At 37.7% G+C, this 22,514-nt stretch overlaps 1 protein-coding gene across 13 annotated transcripts in view; it reads left to right on the forward strand.

Annotated features, from left to right (window-relative positions):
• BIRC6 (baculoviral IAP repeat containing 6) overlaps positions 1–22,514 on the forward strand; it is a 258,154-nt gene that overhangs the window by 201,710 nt on the left and 33,930 nt on the right. For all 13 annotated transcript variants that reach the window (XR_004257190.1, XM_032239247.1, XM_032239252.1 and 10 more), the window contains one exon: positions 9,575–9,785. Coding sequence is in view for 12 of the 13 variants with exons in the window: in XM_032239247.1 (XP_032095138.1) it covers positions 9,575–9,785 (211 nt within the window). In the remaining variant the exon portion in view is untranslated. The remainder of the gene's footprint in view (positions 1–9,574; positions 9,786–22,514) is intronic.

The raw sequence follows: 22,514 nt of genomic DNA on the forward strand, positions 1-22,514 counted from the left end.
ATCCCAGCTAATTTTTTGTATTTTTAGTAGAGACGGAGTTTCACCATGTTGACCAGGATGGTCTCGATCTCTTGACCTTGTGATCCACCTGCTTCAGCCTCCCAAAGTGCTGGGATTACAGGCTTGAGCCACCGTGCCCAGCCATTGACTCCTTTTTAAAGCAACTCTTTTGGGGGGCAGTTGAGCAGAGTAGGGATTTAAAGTAATTTTTTCCTTTGAAGATTTGGGGATTATTGTGTCATTAATTTTTTAATATTCTAGTATTGAAATTAATTCCATTTTACTAACATTTTGAAAAAGCAACTACTAGCTGAGTTTATCTCTTCTTAATTTCCACAGATTAAACACATCACATTTTAGCTTAAAATAATGAAGTTATTAAATGTCAGAGTTTTAAAATAATTAAAGAGAAGAGCTCTTTACCCTACATTGTATCAGGAATAAAGTATTACCAGATATGTTGCTTTAGTCCACAATAGTGATGAATGAATTTTTTCTCTTCATGGAGGGCTTCCTAACAAAACCTGGACAAGCTTCATATCAAAGATGGCATATGTTTTCAGTATACCCTGAAGGGATGGATCTTCTTTGTTAGTAATTCCTGGTAAATTTCGCTATAACTGTTTGGTGTAAATTGCTAGCCTCTGCAAGTAGTAAGTCACACTGTAAATAGGTTCTATTTTTGCTTTAGTATTTTTAGGTTTTTGTGTATACTGAATCACATATTTCCTCCAAAATGCTAATGTTTATGGTTATTTTTCTTGAATTTTCTGTCTGATGAACCTTTACACTGTTCTGTTTCTTTTCAGCCATTTGAAGACGCGTTTCCCCGTTGAAATGTTGTAGTTCCAAATGCAGAAAGTGAGGATTTTATTCCTCTACCTACTACTAGTTACTACTATAAAAATGAAAAAAGTTATTTGTTAGCCTAAGTATAGTAATATCACACACCTGCATCTGTAGCTGTTGATGAAAATTCCAAGATAGTCTTCATGCTATGCATAATTCAGCAAATAGGCCCTTTTGAGGATTGGAAGGATAGTGACTTTACTTTCCTCGTTGTAAGCTGTAACACTGATTAAATGTGCACTTGATGCTTGCTGAGTAAAGGAGATGCAAGCTGCATTTGGAGACACAACGTTGCATAATAGCATGTTGTGCCTCTGTTCTTTCATTGTCAGGCAGGCAGCACATTGAATCCTGTAATAACAATGAAGTGTGTGTAAAGGAGCTAAATTTAAAGACATCTAAGGGTTTTCTGATGCAGCTTTTCATTGCAAAAATAGAATTAAAGAATTCAAGATTGAAATAGTTGGTATGTTTTGTGCTTTAACAGGCAGGTTTTTATTAAGGGTTTATTATCTTTATTCGTTCTTATTGTTGTTTGCTGACCACCAGTACACATTAATTTATAATAAAAGTGCATGTCTTAAAAGAAGAGCATAAACCAGCTAGCTCTCCATTAGTTTTGCAAGTTCTCTTGGGGGGTTTTCAAAATCTTTTAAACAAAAATAACACTAATAATCTAAAATCATATATAAATAACACATGCCAGGTTCCAGACATAAGCATAGATTGTCATGTGCATTAATAGCTCATAGTATTTGACTTAAAGACAAGCATTCTCCTCTGTCTCTTTTAGGAAAAAAAGAAGAAAAGATAAGCATTCTTACGAAACTAATGATTGTCAAGAAAAATACAGAAATATAAAACAATATTTTTAGTTTAAAGTGAAGAAACTTGATCTCTTGAGATTTTTTTAAAGTACAGTAATGGAATTCAAAGTTCTTTTTGAAATGTTAAAGACTTTTGTAAAATAAAAACACAGTTTTATCTCTCATATGTTTGGACTATTCCCAGTCTTGTTGGCCAATGCTTATTATACCTTGTTTCCCTAGCTTTTGCCTTCAGACTCCCTGAAATGAAGAGAATATCTTCTTCTGTTTCCATAATGTAAGCTTCCCAGTTGGCCTCTTCTAATGCCAACTCAATAGAATAAAATAGATATCAGTAAAAATGAAAGGAAATAGCATGTTTCATTTATTTCAAAAGAGCTGTCTTGTTTTCTCTATGCTCTTACACTTGCATGTGAATAGAATGTAACCATATTTTTTTCTCTTTTTTCTTTTTGAGTCATAGTCTTCTCTGTCACCCAGGCTGGAGTGCAGTGGTGTGCTCTTAGGTCACTTTAGCCTTCAACTCTTAGGCTGAAACATCCTCCTGATTAGGTGGGACCACAGGCACCTGCCACAGTGCTGAGCTAAGTTTTTTAATTTTTTGTAGAAATGGGTTCTCATTATGTTGCCCAGGCTAGTTTCAAAACGCCTAGCCTCAAGCAACCCTCTTGTCTCAGCCTCCTGAGTCACTGGGGTCACATATATAAGCCACTTGCACCCGAGTTCGCTTTTTAAAATATAACACCTCATGCTTTATAAATTGACTTGCGAGTGACATACTATTTTTTACTTTTGTTTTGTTTTGTTTTGTTTTTTTGAGAGTCTAGCTCCGTTAGCCAGGCTGGAGTACAGTGGCATGATCTTGGCTTACTGCAACCCCCCACCTCCCAGGCTCAAGGTATTCTGCCTCAGCCTCCTGAGTAGCTGGGACTACAGGCATGTGTCACCATGCCTGGTTAATTTTTGTGTTTTTAATAGAGGTGGGGTTTCACCAGGTAGGCCAGGCTGGTCTTGAACTTCTGACCTCAAATGATCTGCCCACCTCAGCCTCTCAAATAGCTGGGATTATAGGCATGAGCCACCCTGCCTGGCCGTGAATGATGTGCTTTCTAATTCATATTAATTATGAAATTTGAAGTCGTTTAATTTAATTTTGTTTTTTTCCCATTGTAAATTATATTCAAGATTTTTTTTTTTTTTTGAACTAAAAGTTATTTTAAAGTTTCTGGGATTATCTTTTGTGTTTATATTGAAGAAACAATGCATTAATCAGATATGTATATAAAGCTAGATTTTAAAAATTGGAATTATCAATTATATGTGTTCTTGCAAATTTATGGTGTCTTTTTTCCCCTTCTCTTCCTTATTGAATTTTAGCATGCTAGATTGTCTCATTATTCATGTCATGAAGAAGAAGATTTTTATTTTGTGGTTTTGGTTATTGTTGATACCTTCATAACAGTTTAATTTTTAAAACATCAACATATCTTATATTGTATTCTTGTATAATTTTGTCTAAATTGTTATTAAATATTTTTAGGTTTACACAAAACTGAGCAAATAGTACGGAGTTTCCATATATGAAGTTCCTACCTACAGTTTCCTTACTATTCACATTTTGCATTAATGTAGTACACACAATTGAACCAATAGTGGTATGTTATTTTTAACTAAATTCATAGTTTAAATTTGAGTTTGCTCATTATGTTCTACAGTTGTGTAGGTTTTGACAAATGCACAGTGCAAGCAATTCTCCTACCTCAGCCTCCCAGGTAGCTGGGACTACAGGTATGAACCAACACACCTGACTAATTTCCTTTTTGGTTTTTGTAGAGATAAGGTCTCACTATGTTATTCAGGCTGGTCTTGAACCCTTGGGCTTGAGCAGTCTTCTAGCCTGGATCTCCCAAAATGCTGTGATTTCAGGCATGAGCCACCACACCAGGTCTTTTTTTTTTTTTTCTGTAGCTGTTATAAATGAGATTGCTTTTTTGATTTAATCCTTGGCTAGATCATTATTGATGTTTAGAAACATTAAGGTTTTTGTATATTAATTTTGTATCCTGAAACTTTACTGAATTCATGTATCAAATTCAAGAGGCTTTTTTTTTTTGGTGGAATCTTTAGGGTTTTCTACATCATATAATCAGCAAACAGGGAAAAAGTTGACTTCCTGTTTTTCCAGTTTGAATGCCTTTTTTTTTTTTCCCTTGCCTGATTACTCTGGCAAGGATGTCTAGTACAATGTTGAATAAGAGTGGTAAAAGTTAGAACCATTGTCTTGTTCCAGTTCTTAGAGAAAATGCTTTCAGCTTTTCCCCATCAAGTGTGGTGTTAGCTGTGAGTTTTTCATATATGGCCTTTATTATGTTGTATGTTCCTTCTATGCTCAGTTTATTGGGGATTTTTATCAATTTTATCTCATGCTTTTTCTGCATTTATTGAGATGATTATAGAGTTTTTGCCCTTTATTCTGTTAATGTGATATATCATATTTATGGATTTGGGTATGTTGAACCATCCCTGCATTCCTGGGATAAATCATACTTGATCATAGTGCAGTGGTGTGCTCTTAGGTCACTTTAGCCTTCAACTCTTAGGCTCAAACATCCTCCTAATTAGGTGGGACTACAGGCACCTGCCACAGTGCTGAGCTAAGTTTTTTAATGTTTTGTAGAAATGGGTTCTTATTATGTTGCCCAGGCTAGTTTCAAAACGCCTAGCCTCAAGCAACCCTCTTGTCTTTCTATTTGTTTATTTTTTAAAAGTGTTTTATTTATGTATTTTCAGATCAGCTTATGAGACTGGCTAATTTTTGTATTTTGGGTAGAGACAGGGTTCTGCTGTGTTGATTAGGCCGGTCTTGAACTCCTGGCCTCAAGCATTTCACCCGCCTTGGCCTCCCAAAGTGCTGGGATTACAGGTGTGAGCTACAGTGCCTAGCCATTTATTTGTTTGTTTTTGTTTATTTTGAGATGGAGTCTCGCTCTATCGCCCAGGCTGCAGTGCAGTGGTGTGATCTTGGCTCACTGCAACCTCTGCTTCTTGGGTTCAAGCAATTCTCCTGCCTCAGCCCCCACAAGTAGCTGGGACTACAGACCCTGTGTCACCACACCTGGCTAATTTTTGTATTTTTCGTAGAGATGGATTTCACCATATTGGCCAGGCTGGTCTCAAACTCCTGACCTCAGGTTATCCTCCCACCTTGGCCCCCGAAAGTGCTGGAGTTACAGAAATGAGCCATCACAGTCGGCCTGTTTATTTATTTTTAAGGGATGGGGTCTTGCTCTGTTGCCCAGGCTGTAGTGCAGCAGTGTGATTATAGCCCACTTTAGCCTCAAACTCCTGGACTCAAGCAGTCCTTCCACCTCAGCCTCCCAAGTAGCTGGGAATACAGGTTTTTGCCATCATATCTGGCTAACTGAAAAAAAAAATTTGTAAGACAGATTCTTGCTCTGTTGACCTCGCTTATCTTGATCTCTTGGTCTGAAGTGATGCTCCTACCTCAGCCTCACAAAATGTTGGGATTACAGGCGTGAATCACAATGCCCAGTCATTGTATTATCTTTTTGATGTGCTGTTGGATTTGATTTGCTTGTTTTTGGTTTTTGACTTTTATGGCCGTCTTTATTAGGGATATTGGTCTATAGTTTTCTTCTTTTGTTATCTTTGCCTGGTTTGGGTATCAGCATAATACGGCATCGTAAAATTAACTGGGAGGATTATGTCCTCTTCAGTTTTTAAAAATATTTTCTGGAAGACGTGTATTAGTATGTTCTTTTTATATTTGCTAGAATTTAGCTGTGAATTCATGTGGTCCTTTGCAGGGGTGGAAGGGAGATACTATGATTGAATCTTACTACTACTTATTATTAGTTTGTTCAGAAGATTAGTTTCTTTCTAGTTCAATCTCAGGAGGTTGTATGTTTCCAGGTATTTACCCATTTCCTCTTCTAGGTTGTGAGTGTATAGTTGGTCATAATACTCCCTGGTCTTTTGTATTTCTGTAGTATCAATTGTATTCCTTTTTCATTTCTGATGAATTTTATTTGGATCTTCTCTCTTCTTGGGTAGTCTAGCTAATAGTTGATCAGTTTTTGTTTATCTTTTCAAAAACCTGCTTTTCGGTTTGTTGACGCTTTGTATATTTTTGGGGGAGGACACTTTATTTTCATTTAGTTCTGTGTTATTTCTTTTATTCTAATTTTGGACTTGGTTTGTTCTTGTTTCTCTAGTTTCTTGAGGTACATGTAAGGTTGTTAATTTGTTACCTCTGTACTTTTCTGATGCAGGCTTTTAAGGCTATATACTTCTCTCTCTGCACTGCTTTTGCTATATCTCACAGGTTTTCTGATGTTGTGTTTCATTTTCATCCATTTCAAAATTGTTTTAAATTTGCCTTCATTTCTTGACTCAGTGGTCATTCAGGATCATGCTGTTTAATTTCCATGTGTTTGTACTGTTTCTGACATTTCTGTTGGTATTTTCTAGCTTTATTCCTCTGTGGTCTGAGAAGATATTTTATATGATTTTGACTTTTTAAAATTTGTTAAGACCCCTTTTGTGGCCTAACATGTGATCTGTCTAGAAGAATGTTTCATGTGTTGGTGAAAAGAAAGTATATACTGTAGTTGTTGAGTTGACTGTCCTACATCTGTTAAGTCTATGTCTGTAAAGTCCAATTTAAGTTCAGTGTTTTCTTTGTTAATTTTCTGTCTTGACGATCTGTCTAGTGCTGTGTGAGTTGGGTGTTGAAGTCTCCCACTATTGTATGCTGTGAATGTTATTGTTTGATTATGGTATTATTATTGTTAGATCATTTCCAGCTTTCAGTATTGAAAACACTATTGTGTTGAACATTTCTTTATAGGCTAGCCAGTAACAAGTGGTATGATTGAGTCATAGAATACAGGCATTTAAAATTTTAATAGATAATGCCAATTGGCTATGCCTATTTGCACATTTACCTGTACCTGTAAGTCTAGCTTTTCCATGTCCTTCCAAGAACTGACATTATGTTTTATGCCTATCGATTAGTAACTTTGGGATATAATTTGAATTTTCCTGAGTAGCACACTGTCCCATAATACTATAAAATTATAGTAAGTAGATGTTGTGACATTGTTCATGGGTTGGAAAACGGGCTTTAAACATATCCAAGTATATGTGAAAACAAGGAAAGAGTGACAGTCATACAGCCCTGTCCTCTGCATCATCACTGGAAGGTGTAAAATGACCTTCTCTTCCATCACTTTGAACGTCACTCCAAACAGCCTCACTGTCATTAAGCTCTGATAGTCTATCTTTTACAACAGTTGTAGAGATCTCTTTTGCATCAGTTGCCATAGAAAGTACAGGATGCTAGGTGATGCCTCATCCTGTTACAACTCAATCCCCATATAGCTCTGTGACACTGAGGCAGTTCCTACCTCTAGTTGGACTCCCACAATTCTCCTCCCCTGCTTTAATTTTCTGTATAGCATTCGAAATATGTACCAGCTTCTGAAAAAATTGTTACTCATTTGTCCTTCACCTAGAATGTTAGTTACATGATGGTAGAGATTTTTGTTTGTTTTCTTTACTGCTTATTCCCAGCCTGTCCAGCAACAGGTTTTCAGTAAATGGTTTTTTTTGTTTGTTTATTTTTGAGGTAGTCTCTCTCTGTCACCCAGGCCGGAGTGCAGTGGTGTCATCTCAGCTCACTACAACTTCCGCCTCCTAGGTTCAAGCAATTCTCCTGCCTCAGTCTCCCAAGTAGCTGGGATTACAGGCCTGCGCCACCACACCCAGCTAATTTTCGTATTTAGTAGAGACAGGATTTTACCATGTTGGCCAGGCTGGTCTTGAACTGCTGACCTCAGGTGATCCATCAGCTTCAGCCCCCCAAAGTGGTGAAATTACAGGCCTGAGTGACCGCACCCTGCTAGTAAATGTTCATGGAATGCTGTTCAGTAACTGTCTTTGGAAAAAAGGTGTTAGATCCTTATCTCACATTATTTACAAAAGTAAATTCCAGTTGGTACACAACACAAAAACCAACAAAACAACTTATAAAAGCCTTAGAAGCAATGTATGTTCCTAGAGTAAGGAATTCACTCTTAGATGCACATGATTCTAATACAAAATTCATTTGACTTATAGCTAGTAATTGAAAGTTTACATAGGCAACATTTTCTTTTTTACTAAAAAAAAAAGTTGATTTATTGAAATAGACTTTGGATAAACTGCAATTCTGTCATTCTTTTTTTTTTTTTTTTTTTACAAAAGATATAACTTCATTTCAAATTTAATTTTAAAAACGTTTCCACCTCATACTAATAAATACATTTCCAGCCATAATATATGGCCGGGCGCGGTGGCTCAAGCCTGTAATCCCAGCACTTTGGGAGGCCGAGGCGGGTAGATCACGAGGTCAAGAGATCGAGACCATCCTGGTCAACATGGTGAAACCCCGTCTCTACTAAAACTACAAAAAGTTAGCTGGGCATGGTGGCACGTGCCTGTAATCCCAGCTACTCAGGAGGCTGAGGCAGGAGAATTGCCTGAACCCAGGAGGCGGAGGTTGCGGTGAGCCGAGATCGCGCCATTGCACTCCAGCCTGGGTAACAAGAGCGAAACTCCGTCTCAAAAAAAAAAATATATTATCTGGGATATTTAATCATTTCTACATGTATCATAACTAGATATTTAGTTACATTTCTTGTTCTCTCCTAAACTTGATACTTTGCTCTTTTTTTTTTTATTTGTTTCCAAAAGTGCCTATTATTATAATTGGTACATTGGTGCTTCATCAGTATCTGCTGCATTCTTCCCCTCAGCAACTAACCAGTTAAGTTGACCCTTGAACAATACAGGTATTAAGGGCACCAACAACACCCCACATATTTGAAAATCCAAGTATAACTATTTTTTTTTAAAGGCAAAATCTTGGTCTATCACCCAGGCTGGAGTGCAGTGGCACAGTCTAGTCCTCCTTGTCACTGAGTCTACAGATATGTGAAACCATGCCAGCTAATTTTTTGTATCTTTTTGTGCAGATGGGGGTTTCACTATGTTGTTCAGGCTGATCTAAAACTCCCAGGCTCAAGTGATCCTCCCACCTTGGCCTCCCAAAGGTCTGGGATTATGGGTGTGAATTACAGCGTCCAGCCACAAATATAACTCCTGACTCCTCCAGAACTTAGCTCCTAATAGCCTACTGTTGCCCAGAAGCCTTACTGATAGCATGCAATCAATTAACTGATATTTTGAATGTTGTATGTATTATATACTGTAAGCTAAGAAAAAGAAAATATTAAGAAAAAATCATAGAGAATACTCTTACTGTTCATTAAGTGGAAGTGAATTATCATAAAAGTCTTCATACTCAGAGTCTTCATGTTGAGTAGCCTAAGGAAGTAGAAGTGATGGGGTTGGTCTTGCTGTCTCAGGGATGGCAGAAAATCTGTATAAATGGACTGGTGCAGTTCAAACCTGTATTGTTCAAGGGTCAACTTTTTTTTTTTTTTTTTTTAGGAGGAGGTTTGCTCTTGTTGCCCAGGCTGGAGTGCAATGGTGCGACCTTGGCTCACTGCAACCTCCGCCTTCTGGGTTCAAAGTATTTTCTTGCCTTAGCCTCCTGAGTAGCTGGGATTACAGGCATGTGCCACCACACTCGGCTTATTTTGTATTTTTAGTAGAGATGAGGTTTCTCCATATCGGTCAGACTGGTCTTAAACTCCTGACCTCAGATGATCCGCCTGCCTTGGCCTCCCAGAGTACTGGAATTACAGGCATGAGCCACTACGCCCGACCAGGTCAGCTGTAATCATAAGATCTAGGTAAAAGCTACATTGCTGTGGACCTACTTTTATATTGCACATTTTCTCATTTTCTGCTTCTTCCTCTCCTCCTTATAGTTCTGGACATGGCAAGACATGTGCCACTCTATCGGGCGCTGCTGGAATTGCTCCGGGCCATTGCTTCTTGTACTGCCATGGTACCCCTATTGTTGCCCCTTTCTACAGAGAATGGTGAAGAGGAAGAAGAACAGTCAGAATGTCAAACTTCTGTTGGTACATTATTAGCCAAAATGAAGACCTGTGTTGATACCTACACCAACCGTTTAAGGTACTATACTATGTTCATTTCTCTTGAGTTTGCCTCTAACAATGTTTCTTAAATAACTCCATGTGTGCTTTTGTTTTTCAGTGATACATGCTTTTTAAAAACATACACACCGTCATACACAAGCAAGATATAAAATACAAGGAAAAAGTATCCACCCAAATTCTACACCTAGAAACATTTATTCACAATTATTTATTCTATATCTCCCTGTATGATCTTGTAGATATAGGTGTGAAGTTTTTCTTAAATGCTGTCCCACTGTACCTATTAGACAAATAGATGCCAGTTTCTCACGCAATGTTGATGTCAAGAGACATCTTTCAACGTCACTAAATACATATCACTGACATTGTTCTAAATACTTCAAATTAACCATTATATTAAGATGCTATATGTTACTTAACTATTTATTAGTGGATTTTAGGTTATTTTCAGTTCATAATAACCTGATACATACATCTTTGGGGGCTTGTAGAAATCTCTGCAGGTAGAATCTTAGAAGTATAGTTGTTGGGTTTATGGATTATTTCTGTTTTATTTTGGAAGTCAAACAATTCAGTATTTGATAGACGTCACATAAGTCTTAATGTTTATGGAAAATTGAATTGTTATTTTTAGTTTGTTTATACCTTAGTAGATTCAAAGGATGAATTCTATCAAAAACTCTTTTTAAATAACTAGGAAAACTTTTCCTATCCCTTGGCAAAATCTGTTCAGTGATTGTCAGTTTACTCCTCAAAGTTGGCCTAATTCTAGATTTTAAAGCATTTATACTGTTAATGGAAGTTTACTCCTTTGTTAATTACTTTTTGGGCTAATTAATGTCCTTTATCGTGTTTGTGCTCTATTTACTTTGCTTTTTCTCACTTTTTAAGAACCTTTGACTTAAGAAGTAGTACAGGTCAAAAGATCATAGAGAATTGATCACTGGAAGAATAGTTCTTATCAGTCTTTACCTTTGAGGGAAAAATCACCTTATGAGATAATCCTGACTTGTTGGCTTAATGTGTTGTCATTATCACTTTATTCATTTACTTATTTTAATGTTCTATATGTATATATTTTAATAGCTTTGGGCATACAAGTGGTTATTGTTTACATGGGTGAATTATATAGTGGGGATGGCTCATTGCCAGGCACTAAGAATCATAAATTGGAGAAAAGTTTAAAAGGAGCCAGTTGGTAGAGATAAAAAGTTGTAGAGTCATACAACTCTGTTACTAGTAAAGGAATATGTAAAGGTGTATTTTCTTTGATAGTATGGTATTTTTTCTGTTGTAGAGAAGAGAACAGTGTTGTATTTGGTCCCCTCCTATCTTGTGACCTCCCCGCATCCCCAGAATCTTTCTCACTGGTAACCAAGGAAGCCAGTGTAATAATATAACAATAGCGTGGTGTCATAATTGAACTGAACATCTGATTGTCTCATTGAGGTAATGCCTCCTTGAGAAATACCTACTAAAACATCTTATCCCCTGCCCTGGCCATCTGTGCCACTTATTCTTGTAAAATAAACATAGTTAACAGTAAATTAATTAGTATAATATATACCGAACTTTGAAGCTATCATCATGTCTTTTAAGGGGAATCTTGCCATGTATTTCTGTACCTTGTATTTCTGTTTTGAGATGACTCTGTTAGCTTATAACTAAAATTGAAAATTTATAAAACCTTGAATTTTTTTTTACCCAGATATGTTTTGTCTTTTAGATGAAAAATTGTCTAATGATTTGGAGTGTTACAAGTTTAGCCTTGATTAAAAACAGTATCACAAACATATAGTGTTGTAAAGGAAAATAGAACCAGTAAATAATAATACCCTTCTTTAAGCTGTATATGTCTTTATGCTGTAATTTCTATTAGATCCTGCAAAAATGGAGTTATAGCATATTGAATTTTAAGATAATTATAGAAGATTCTTATTGCAAGAAATTTGGACACCTATAGTGCCTCTTTAGTATATTTGCTTTTCTTAGCTTAATCTATTTTCTGTTCACATAACACACTGTATAATTTTTTGAGTTAGGGATCTTCTGCATAAAAATGTACCAATTATGGCCGGACACAGTGGCTCATGCCTATAATCCCAGAGGCTGAGGTGGGTAGATCACCAGGTCAGAAGCTTGAGACCAGCCTGGCCAATATGGTGAAAGTCCGTCTCTACTAAAAATACAAAAATTAGCTGGGTGCAGTGTCAGGCATCTGTAATCCCACCAACTCAGGAGGTTGAGGCAGGAGAATTGCTTGAACCCGGGAGGTGGAGGTTGCAACAAGCGGACATTGAGCCACTGCACTCCAGCCTGGGTGACAGAGCAAGACCCTCTCTTAAAAAAAAAAAAAAAAAAGTACCAATTAATTTACTATGAAAATTTAATTTCAGTTAGAGGATAACTGAGTTTCAATTGACTGGAGCTCTTTTCTGTTTGATTAACTGGATGAAATTATTCCATTTAAATTCTTCTTTAGCTGGAGAACAAACATACTTCAGACTTACAAATTATGTACCAAGAAAATATGCATGTAAAGATATAATGACTGTTCATAAAGCCCATTTCGTTAGATTATTTTATCTTTACAGTGACCCTGTGCAGTACATATTTTTAGTAATTATTTTTACTGATAAAGAAACATTGGTATATTTTGTATTAAGACTTGAATATACTTTTTAGTTGAAACCTTCATGGTCTCTGTTAAACTGTATAGCCTCTGTTAGAAGAAACCAGTAAAAACTAATAATGTTATTACATCTCTACTCTCCTTTCAAGGCTTAGCATATAGAGAATTCATTTTCACCTTCACAGAGAGAGTAAAATCTATTCTTTTCCAGTTGTCACGACTTAAGATGTATTTCTTTTTTCCTAACAGAATCACAGAATAATCCAATTTCCCTTAGAATGTATACCCACAGAAAGTGGCCTTAGTTTAATTTTAACACATTCAGAGCTCAAAACTCCGCACCCCACATGTCTGTCTCATTCCCAACTGTATTTCATAAAAACCCTAGAGTATTCTGAGAAGACAATGATTCAGGAAAATACGTTCTGTTAATGTATCACTTTCAGAATCTATTTTAGTGCTTTTTAAGGGCTTGGAGCTATAACTTTAAAAATACTATGTATCACAGCCAGGTACAGTGGCTCACACCTATAATCCCCCCACTTTGGGAGGCTGACATTGGCTGATCACTTGAGGCCAGAAATTCTAGACCAGAGTGCCCAACATGGTGCGACCCATCTCTAGTGAAAATACAAAAATTTAGCCTAGTGTGGTGGTGCGTGCCTCCCAGCTACTTGGGAGGCGGAGGCATGAAAGTCACTTGAGCCTGGGAGGCGGAGGTTGCAGTGAGCTGGGATCACACCATTACACCCCAGCCTGGGCAACAGAGGGAAACTCTGTCTCAAAAAAATTATTTTTTCAATATTACATGACAAAACTCAGAAACATTTTACAGTATTTTTGTTTCTATTACTGTGAAATCCAAGGTTGAATAAAGTACATGTATGAGATACAGTTCTTTTTTTAAGTAAGAGAAGTAATAATGTCCTATTTTTACATACCAAATACATTGCCTTGTTTATTTTCATTTCTCTCTTGTCTTTTTTTAAAACAAGTGTACACAAGACATGCAAATTTCTTCAAATAAAATTGTAACTCTGATCATTTTAGATAAAGAATATAGATTCACTGTGTATTCTGCAGATCTCTGGGTAATGATTGTGGTTGCATATAATGATTTTCATTGAAATGTTGTATTTATAATAGAATTTTTACCTTTTTGGGGGGATGAGAGAAATTAAAGGAAAACGTCAAGTGTAACAAAGATGTTTACTATTGCTGCTGAGAATATCCTATCTATCTTAAAGTCTATCCTGAGGCCAGTGCCTAAACCCAATTAATTTTGATCTGATAATTCAAAGAGTGAAAGAGATTTATAGGTTTGTGTGCCCCCAAGCCCAAAACTTCTACAAGAGGAGATAGAAAGACATTAAGAAGCTGGATCCCAGCGCCAGCACTTTGGGAGGCTTAGGTGGGAGGATCACTTGAGGCCAGAATTTCAAGACCAGCCTGGGCAACATAGAGACCCTATTTCTACTAAAAATAAAAATAAATTAGTCAGCATTATGGGCTGCTCAGGAGGCTGAGGTGGGAGGATCACTTGAGACTAGGATTTTGAGGTTACAGTGACCTGTGATTTTACCACTGTACTCAGCCTGGGCAACAGAGTGAGACCCAATCTGAATATGTAAAAACAAAAACAAAGAAGAAAGCAAGCTGGAAAGGCTGATTATTTGCCTTATGTTTATCTAATTTGTAACTTATTCATGATTATAAGAAATTCATGATTAATATTGATAGGTGAGGTCTGGCCTCGTCACAAAATCATTAAGTGATGCATTCACTTAACAGATTTTTTTAATGTTCGTGGGCACATAACTAGAAAATTGGTTTTCTGGCTCATGCCTGTAATCCCAGCACTTTGGGAGGCTGAGGAGGACGGATCACCTGAGGTCAGGAATTCGAGACCAGCCTGGTGAACATGGTGAAACCTTGTTTCTACAAAAATATAAAAATTAGCAGGGCATGATGGCTGCACCTATACTCCTAGCTACTTGGAGGCTGAGACAGGAGAATCGCTTGAAGCCGGGAGGTGGAGGTTGCAGTGACCCGAGATCGTGCCATCACATTCCATCCTGGGCCACAGAGCAAGACTCTGTCTCCAAAAAAAAAAAAAAAAAAAAAAATGTTCTTCTAAGGGGCTGACATATAAATGGGGGAAACAATAACCAGGCAGTTTTAACAACGTAGTATCTGACATGTTAGGAGAGATCAAGACACTACAGGAAAACTAATCCAGGTTTGGAGGCCTAAGGGATACATAGGAGTTAACCAAATGAAGAGGGGCAAGGGATTGGTGTCCCAAGGGTACGGAAACAACGTTAGCAGTGAAAGAAAGCATTGCTTACTCAGGGGACCTCAAGAAGTTTGGTGTATCTGGGTATAGTGTAGCTGGAAGGTGGTGGTGGGAGATGAGGATGGAGAGAAAATCATGGACTAGAAGATAAAGAGTAACGTATCACAGAGTTACTTACCTTTAAAGGTGATGTTGAGCCACTGTACAGTTTTCAGCAGCTCTCATCAGGTTTGCATTATAGAAAGATGGTCTTTGAGGTTTGCATTATAGGAAGATGGTCTTCCAGGTGTAGCTGAACGGTTGGAGTGAAAGTTGAAACAAGACTGAACTATCATGGAAGAGATTTTCATCTGTTTCATCTCAGCAGATGTATTCTCCCTGTCCTACTGTTTTGGAGGACTGAGATTTTGGTACTCACCAGCACTCTTGCTCTCATATTATGGACTTAATAGAAAGTTAATTCCTAGGTAGAAATATATTCCATGCTCCAGATATTTGACTTAAAAAGCAATCATGTAACTCATACTTTAAGTCACTTATGAATTGCATTATTCTATGCATTCATATTGGCAACTGCAGATCTCTCTGTAGGGATCTCCTTCAGTAGGGTACAAATGCTGTAGCATAAATGCATCTGGAAACGTGGCTTTCTTTGTTCTCATATACGACATCTACAATGCTAGGCAGAATTTTTCCAAAACGAATCCTACTACCTGGTGTTTTGCCTGACTCATGTAGAAAGCTGTGATCCATTAATTGATAGATGCTAAGTCGTTAAGTCAAAAAGAATCTTAAATCTTTTGTATTAAGGTCCTGGAATGACAGGGTTCGACTACATAAATGTTCATGTGTTGCTGTTCCTCTCGTTTGCTTAAAGCTGACACCCAGCTAAAGTTGCAGACATGGAACATTTACAGGCAGTAAGCTTTAAGTCCTATTGTCTGTATTATTTTGGGATGTACCTAAATCTAAAACACAACTCATATGATAATGAGATTTTATTAATTTGATTAAATAAGCCAAACAGTTTTCACTATTGAAAACTGAAGGAAATTTTCTTGGTGGAAATTTTTTGTCAGACTGCAGAACCTTGGCATTTGTAAGGAAGAACATTTATATACCACTTATGCTACTGTTTACTTAAAATTTCCTTTATATATTTTTTTCAACTTAGAATTTTTCTTTAGATCAACTTAAAACAAACTTTTCTCAGGCTTTTAAAGAGGAAGTTTTACCACTGTAGCAGATGAACCATTATCATTTGCCATAAATAGAATAGTGTAAACATGAATTAGCCATTTACCTTGAATAAAAGTGTTTACTTATTAATCCTTGAAATATATTAGACCGTGTGTGCTAAGAGACACAATAAGGAATAATCATTCTCATTTTGTTTGTAAAATAAAACACTGGAAAAATAAAATGCATATCTGTCAAAGGAGGATTGTTTAACCATACCACAGAATATTCATACATGTAAAATTGTACAACAGTGGAAAATAAAAGTGATCTACAGTTTATTTTTTTGTTTTTCTGAGATCAAGTCTCACTCCGTCACCCAGGCTGGAGTGCAGTGGTGCAAACTTGCCACATTGCAACCTCCAACTCCCAGGTTCAAGCAATTCTCCTGCCTCAGCCTCCCCAGTAGCTGGGATTAAAGGTGCTTGCCACCACACTTGGCTAATTTTTGTATTTTTAGTTGAGAGGGCGTTTCACCATGTTGGCCAAGCTGGTCTCGAACTCCTGAACTCAAGTGGTCCGCCCACCTTTGCCTCCCGAATTGTTTGGATTCTTCCAGGCGTGAGCCACCATGCCCAGCCTGATGTATATTTAGATGTTAAAACAGCCAGTTTATGGACATACCATTGAATTTTGAAAAGGAAGCTGGGCTGGATATGGTGGCTCATGTGCATAATCTTAGCACTTTAGGAGGCCAAGGATGATCGCTTGAACCAGGAGTTCAAGACCAGCCTGGGCAACATGGTAAAACCCTGATATATTAGTTGGGTTGCCTTGTACGCTGTCGTCCTTTTAGGTGGTCTACTGGGGAGTAGAGTGGGTAGAATGAATATTGCAGGCATATCACTGAATTTTCTGTTCATCCAAAGGCTTTGGTAAGAACAATTGCTTATCCAGGCACATTGGCTCATGCCTATAATCCCAGCACTTTGAGAGGCCAAGGCAGGTGGATCATCTGAGATCAAGAGTTCAAGACCAGCCTGGTCAACATAGCGAAACCCCGTCTCTAGTAAAAATGCAAAAAAATTAGCCATGTGTTGTGGCATGCACCTGTAATCCCAGGAGGCTGAGGCAGGAGAATTGCTTGAACCCAGGAGCTGGAGGTTGCAGTGAGTCAAGATCCCACCAGTGCATTCTAGTCTGGGGGATAGAGCAAGACTCTGTCTCCAAAAAAAAAAACAATGATTGCTGGCCGGGCGCGGTGGCTCACGCCTGTAATCCCAGCACTTTGGAAGGCCCAGGCGGGTGGATCACGAGGTCAAGAGATCGAGACCATCCTGGTCAACATAGTGAAACCCCATCTCTACTAAAAATACAAAAAATGAGCTGGGCATGGTGGCGCATGCCTGTAATCCCAGCTACTCAGGAGGCTGAGGCAGGAGAATTGCCTGAACCCAGGAGGCGGAGGTTGCGGTGAGCCGAGATCGCACCACTGCACTCCAGCCTGGGCAGCAAGAGCGAAACTCCGTCTCAAAAAAAAAAAAAAAAACACACACACAATGATTGCTTAAAGAAGGAACTCGGGATTAACACCATGGGATTTTCTTTTTTGTACTGTAGTTCTCTTATTATAGAGTTTTCACTATTATATATGGTAATATATTAGGTACATCATTATATATAATGTTTATATTTATCAATGTATGTACATACATATACCTGGAAGGTGGCTTCTGAATTTTTATTTTTGAAATAGTAGACTTTAAGCCATGTTTTAAATTGTCCTCAATTATACCTTAATACTAAGTGATTAATCTCTTACAGTTTGGTTAGTGATAATTACAGTACTCTAATGGGATTGATAATTTAGTGTAAAGCAGCATACTTACACTACATAGTTAATTTCATCTTTTCTGACTTATCTGTTAAAGTAACCTGTTGACACTGCAAGGTGACAGCTAGGGGTGTTTTATTGTGATTTAGTGTGTCTTTTAAAAGTTGACAAAAAAAAGTTCCTGCTTGAACCAGGACCTGGGAGGCAGAGGTTGCAGTGAGCCAAGATTGTGTCACTGCACTCCAGCCTGGGCTACAGAACGAGACTCCAACTCAAAAAATAAAAAATAAATAAATAAGTTGACAATTTCTTAGGCAGTTGTTGGGTATTTACTGTACAGACTGCTTTAAGAGCTTCATAAAAACAATGTTTTAATATTTTTTTGGTTCAGGGTTCTGTTTTTCTACAATTTACTAAACCTTTCCTAATACTCCCTTTCAAGATTCACAATTTGTAATAACTGCGTGGTATTAAGTATGAAAGTTAACATAGACAAACTGCTTAATATTGATGTTGACTGGTTTACTAATAACCAGAATTTGAATTAAGGCAATTTCTGGGAAAACATTCCTTCTGCAGGAACAAAAGATTAGGGAAGTATGTTATTTCCAAATAGAGAATTTTACATTCAACACTTTACATTTTTTGACTAAAAGACAAGGTTAGAAATCAATATTCTCAGGATTTTTCCCTTTTTTTAATGAAAAAATGTGCGACATTTCATACATTTTTTAATAGCATACCTTACCTATGCCTATAATGCTAAAAAGTAATCCACACGCCCCCCCCCCCCCCCCCCCCCCCCCCCCCCCCCCACCGCCCAGCTGGAGATCGAGTCTCACTCTGTTGCCCAGGCTGGTGTGCAGTGGCACAGTCTTGGCTCACTTCAACCTCTGCCTCCTGGGTTCAGGCAATGCTCCTGCCTCAGCCTCCCAAGTAGCTGGGACTACAAGCACATGTTACCCACGCCCTGCTAATTTTATTGTATTTTTAGGAGAGCCGGGGTTTTGCTACGTTGGCCAGGCTGTTCATGAACTCCTGACCTCGGGTGATCCGCCTGCCACGGTCTCCCAATGTGCTGGGATTACAGGCATGAGCCACCATGCTCAACCTATAATTTTTTATTTAGACCATTTTTCTACCATTATCTATCACTTTTTTTTTTTCTTTTTTTGTTTCTTTTCATCATCTATCACTTAAAACCTAAAGAATAGGCCAGGTGCAGTGGCTGAGGTTAGTAGTACGAAACTAACCTGGCCAACAAGGTGAAACCCTATCTCTATTAAAAATACAAAAATTAGCTAGGTGTGATGGTGGGCGCCTATAATCCCAGCTACTTGGGAGGCTGAGTCAGGAGAATCACTTGAACCCGGAAGGCAGAGATTGTAGTGAGCCAAGATTGTATCACTGCACTCCAGCGTGGGTTACAGAGTGAGACTCTGTCTCAAAAAAAAAAAAAAAGAAAAATTTGGGAATTTTCTCCCAGCACTTTGGGAAGCCGAGGCAGGCAGATCACCTGAGGTCGGGAGTTCGAGACTAGCCTGACCAACATGAAGAAACCCTATCTCTACTAAAAATATAAAATTAGCTGGGTGTGGTGGCACATGCCTGTAATCCCAGCTACTCAGGAGGTTGAGGCAGGAAAATCACTTGAACCCAGAAGGTGGAGGTTGTGGTGAGCCAAGATTGCTCCACTGCGCTGTAGCCTGGGCAATAAGAGTGATTTTTTTTTTTTTTTTGAGACGGAGTTTCGCTCTTGTTACCCAGGCTGGAGTGCAATGGCGCGATCTCGGCTCATTGCAGCCTCCGCCTCCTGGGTTCAGGCAATTCTCCTGCCTCAGCCTCCTGAGTAGCTGGGATTACAGGCACGCGTCACCATGCCCAGCTAATTTTTTGTATTTTTAGTAGAGACGGGGTTTCACCATGTTGACCAGGATGGTCTCGATCTCTTGACCTCGTGATCCACCCGCCTCGGCCTCCCAAAGTGCTGGGATTACAGGCTTGAGCCACCGCGCCCGGCTGATTTTTTTTTTTTTTAATGTAAAAGTGGAGCATATTAGGTATTACATGTTTTTCTTGTTCAATTAAAATTATTTTTAATAATAGTTTGAATGAAAATGGTTGATTAAAGCCTAACTATTGGTTCTATTAAATTGAATTGTCTGGACAATGTTAAGTAGTTCTTTATTTACTTGATTTCAGAGAAATTGTTTAAGAACCTTATTTCCTCTACTTCCCTACCACCATGTTAGGCAGAACAAAAATATTTGGTGTCCACCCATCAAGGACTTGCATTCTAAGTGAGATTCATTGTCTGGGCTAATGTTAGAAAATTCCTATTATAAACATTTAATTTTTTAGATGCCCTTAGACTGGCAATATTCAATCACTTTGTGATTGAGACCCCTTTCTTTCTGGCAGAAAAAATGTACGAGATTCTCATTAATTTTATCACTAAAGCTTTAGTTTCTGGCTTACTTCTTTAGCTTTATAATTTAGTCATTTTTGTGTGTACTGTTTTTGAGGTTTAGGCCTATAAATGGTGGGAGGAAATAGTTTCCTAATGACAAAGACAGAAAAGGAGACTTAAAGAAACAGACAAAGGATATATATCGGTACCAAAGACAACCTATGGTAAAATGTTTATTGATGCACAGACTCAAAGCCTAAATCCATAGCAGTTGTGAGGGCTCAAAATTTAGTGAAAATCAATTTTCAAAGTGTTCTGATTGACAACTTAGGCAAATAGAAAACAAAATTATTTCATGTATTCTTTTTGTTATACCAATTAAATTTTGATTAGTACAGTATTTCTTTTCCAGCTTCTGTGCTTTTATTGGTTTATTTCTTGAAAATAAGCCTATCTGCCTTAAATCAAGCATACATTGTAATAAATACATAGTTGCATATAGTTATATAAAAATAAAAGGAGGTAATAGTACAGCCCTCACTTTTATTTAGGAGTTATAGTTTCTGAATTGCTTTGGTGTATATTGATTTTTCGGCTGTATGTAATAGACAAGAAAGCATGTACTATCCTTATTTGACAGAGAATGAATCTGTTGCTTAGAATGTAAGGTTAGAAACTTAGCAATAGGTAATAAAGCTAAGATTTAGCTTCTAAGCCTCCTGATACTGTTGACATCCATCATGGGAAACAGTACTGATGAAGAAAAATAGGTTGATTGAGCCATAGTCTAGCTACTTCTATTATTGTATACCACTACTACCTACTACCCAAATAGTTCATTGATCATTAGGATTCGCGCTTGTATAATGGCTAAACTTGAGCCTTGGTTGGTTGTTGGAAAACACTGATTAAATGCCAAAATAATACTTACTCTGTTACTTAAGTGATTCAAAAAAAAACTTAAAAAAAATCATAAATTGACAGTATTTCAACCTTAGAAACATAACATATTAGTATAAAATGATCTTATTATTCTTTTAGCTTTATATTTCAGAACAGTTTCCATTTTATTATCTCAGACAAAATCTCAAGCAGCCTTTTTTTTTTTTTTTTTTTTTTTTTTTTTTTATCAGGATTGCACTCTGTCACCCAGGCTAAGTGGCACTATCTAGGCTTACTGCAACATACGCCTTCCAGGCTCAAGGAATCCTCCTCCCTTGGCCCCTCCAAAGAGCTGGGACAATAGGCATGCGCCACCACACCCAGCTAAGTTTTGTATTTATGGTAGAGATGGGATTTCACCTTGCTGCCCAGGCTCTTCTCAAACTCCTGAGCCTCAAGTGATCCACCTGCCTCAGCCTCCCAAAGTACCTGGATTACAGGTGTGAGCCACCACACCTGACCAAAATCTCATCCATTCTCAATTACTGAATTTGAAGTCTGTTGCTAAGTGAAATTTATTTCATGTCAAGTCTTTTTGGGCACATTACGATTAGTAACTTCTCCATATTATCTATGAATTTTAGAGTTCAGGTAGTTCAAATTCCACCTTTTTATAAATGATAAAACAAAGTTCAGAATGTTATTTGTTCTAGGTTCTGTGATGGTTAGTGACACAGCTATGATAAAAACTATTATCTCCTAATGCCTCAATCAAATACATTTATCTGCTAAATTAAACTTAACTCCCAAATAATAATTAAGGTTTGTGCATAGATGATTAATTAAAAATCAGAATGTGGACTTGCTTCTGAGCTGGCTCTGATATTTAGGATATTTAAAAATTATTTTTAAATGATGGCAATGAAGTAATTTTTTAGTTTGTTTGTTTTTCAAGATGGAGTCTCACTCTGTCACCCAGGTTGGAGTGCAGTGGCACAGTCTTAGCTCACTGCAACCTCTGCCTCCCAAGTTCAAGCGATTCTCCTTCCTCAGCCTCCTGAATAGCTGGGATTACAGGCCAGCACCACCATGCCTGGCTAATTTTTGTATTTTTAGTAGAGATGGGGTTTCTTCATGTTAGTCAGGCTGGTCTTGAACTCCTGACCTCGTGATCTGCCCTCCTCAGCCTCCCAAAATTCTGGAATTATACGCATGAGCCACCTCGCCCAGCTGGTAAAATATTTTTAATTGAAAAAAATCTTCATTCAGGCTAGGTGTAGTGGTTCATGATTGTAATCCCAGCGGAGGTTGCAGTGAGCTGAAAGTGTGCCACTGCACTCTAGCCTGGGCCAAAGAGCAAGACTCTGTCTCAAAGAGAAAAATAATGTGGATTTTACAGAATTTTTCTGCTGTTTTACTCATGTTGTCACTCCCCTCAAGAGTGTAACATCCTATGATAGGATATCAAAAGACAGCATATTTCAGTAAGTATCCATAGTATTCTAGTTATGC

This window comes from Sapajus apella, unplaced genomic scaffold (genome assembly GCF_009761245.1).
Source record: "Sapajus apella isolate SASKATOON/1434 unplaced genomic scaffold, GSC_monkey_1.0 scaffold44, whole genome shotgun sequence".
Classification (NCBI taxonomy): Eukaryota; Metazoa; Chordata; class Mammalia; order Primates; family Cebidae; genus Sapajus; species Sapajus apella.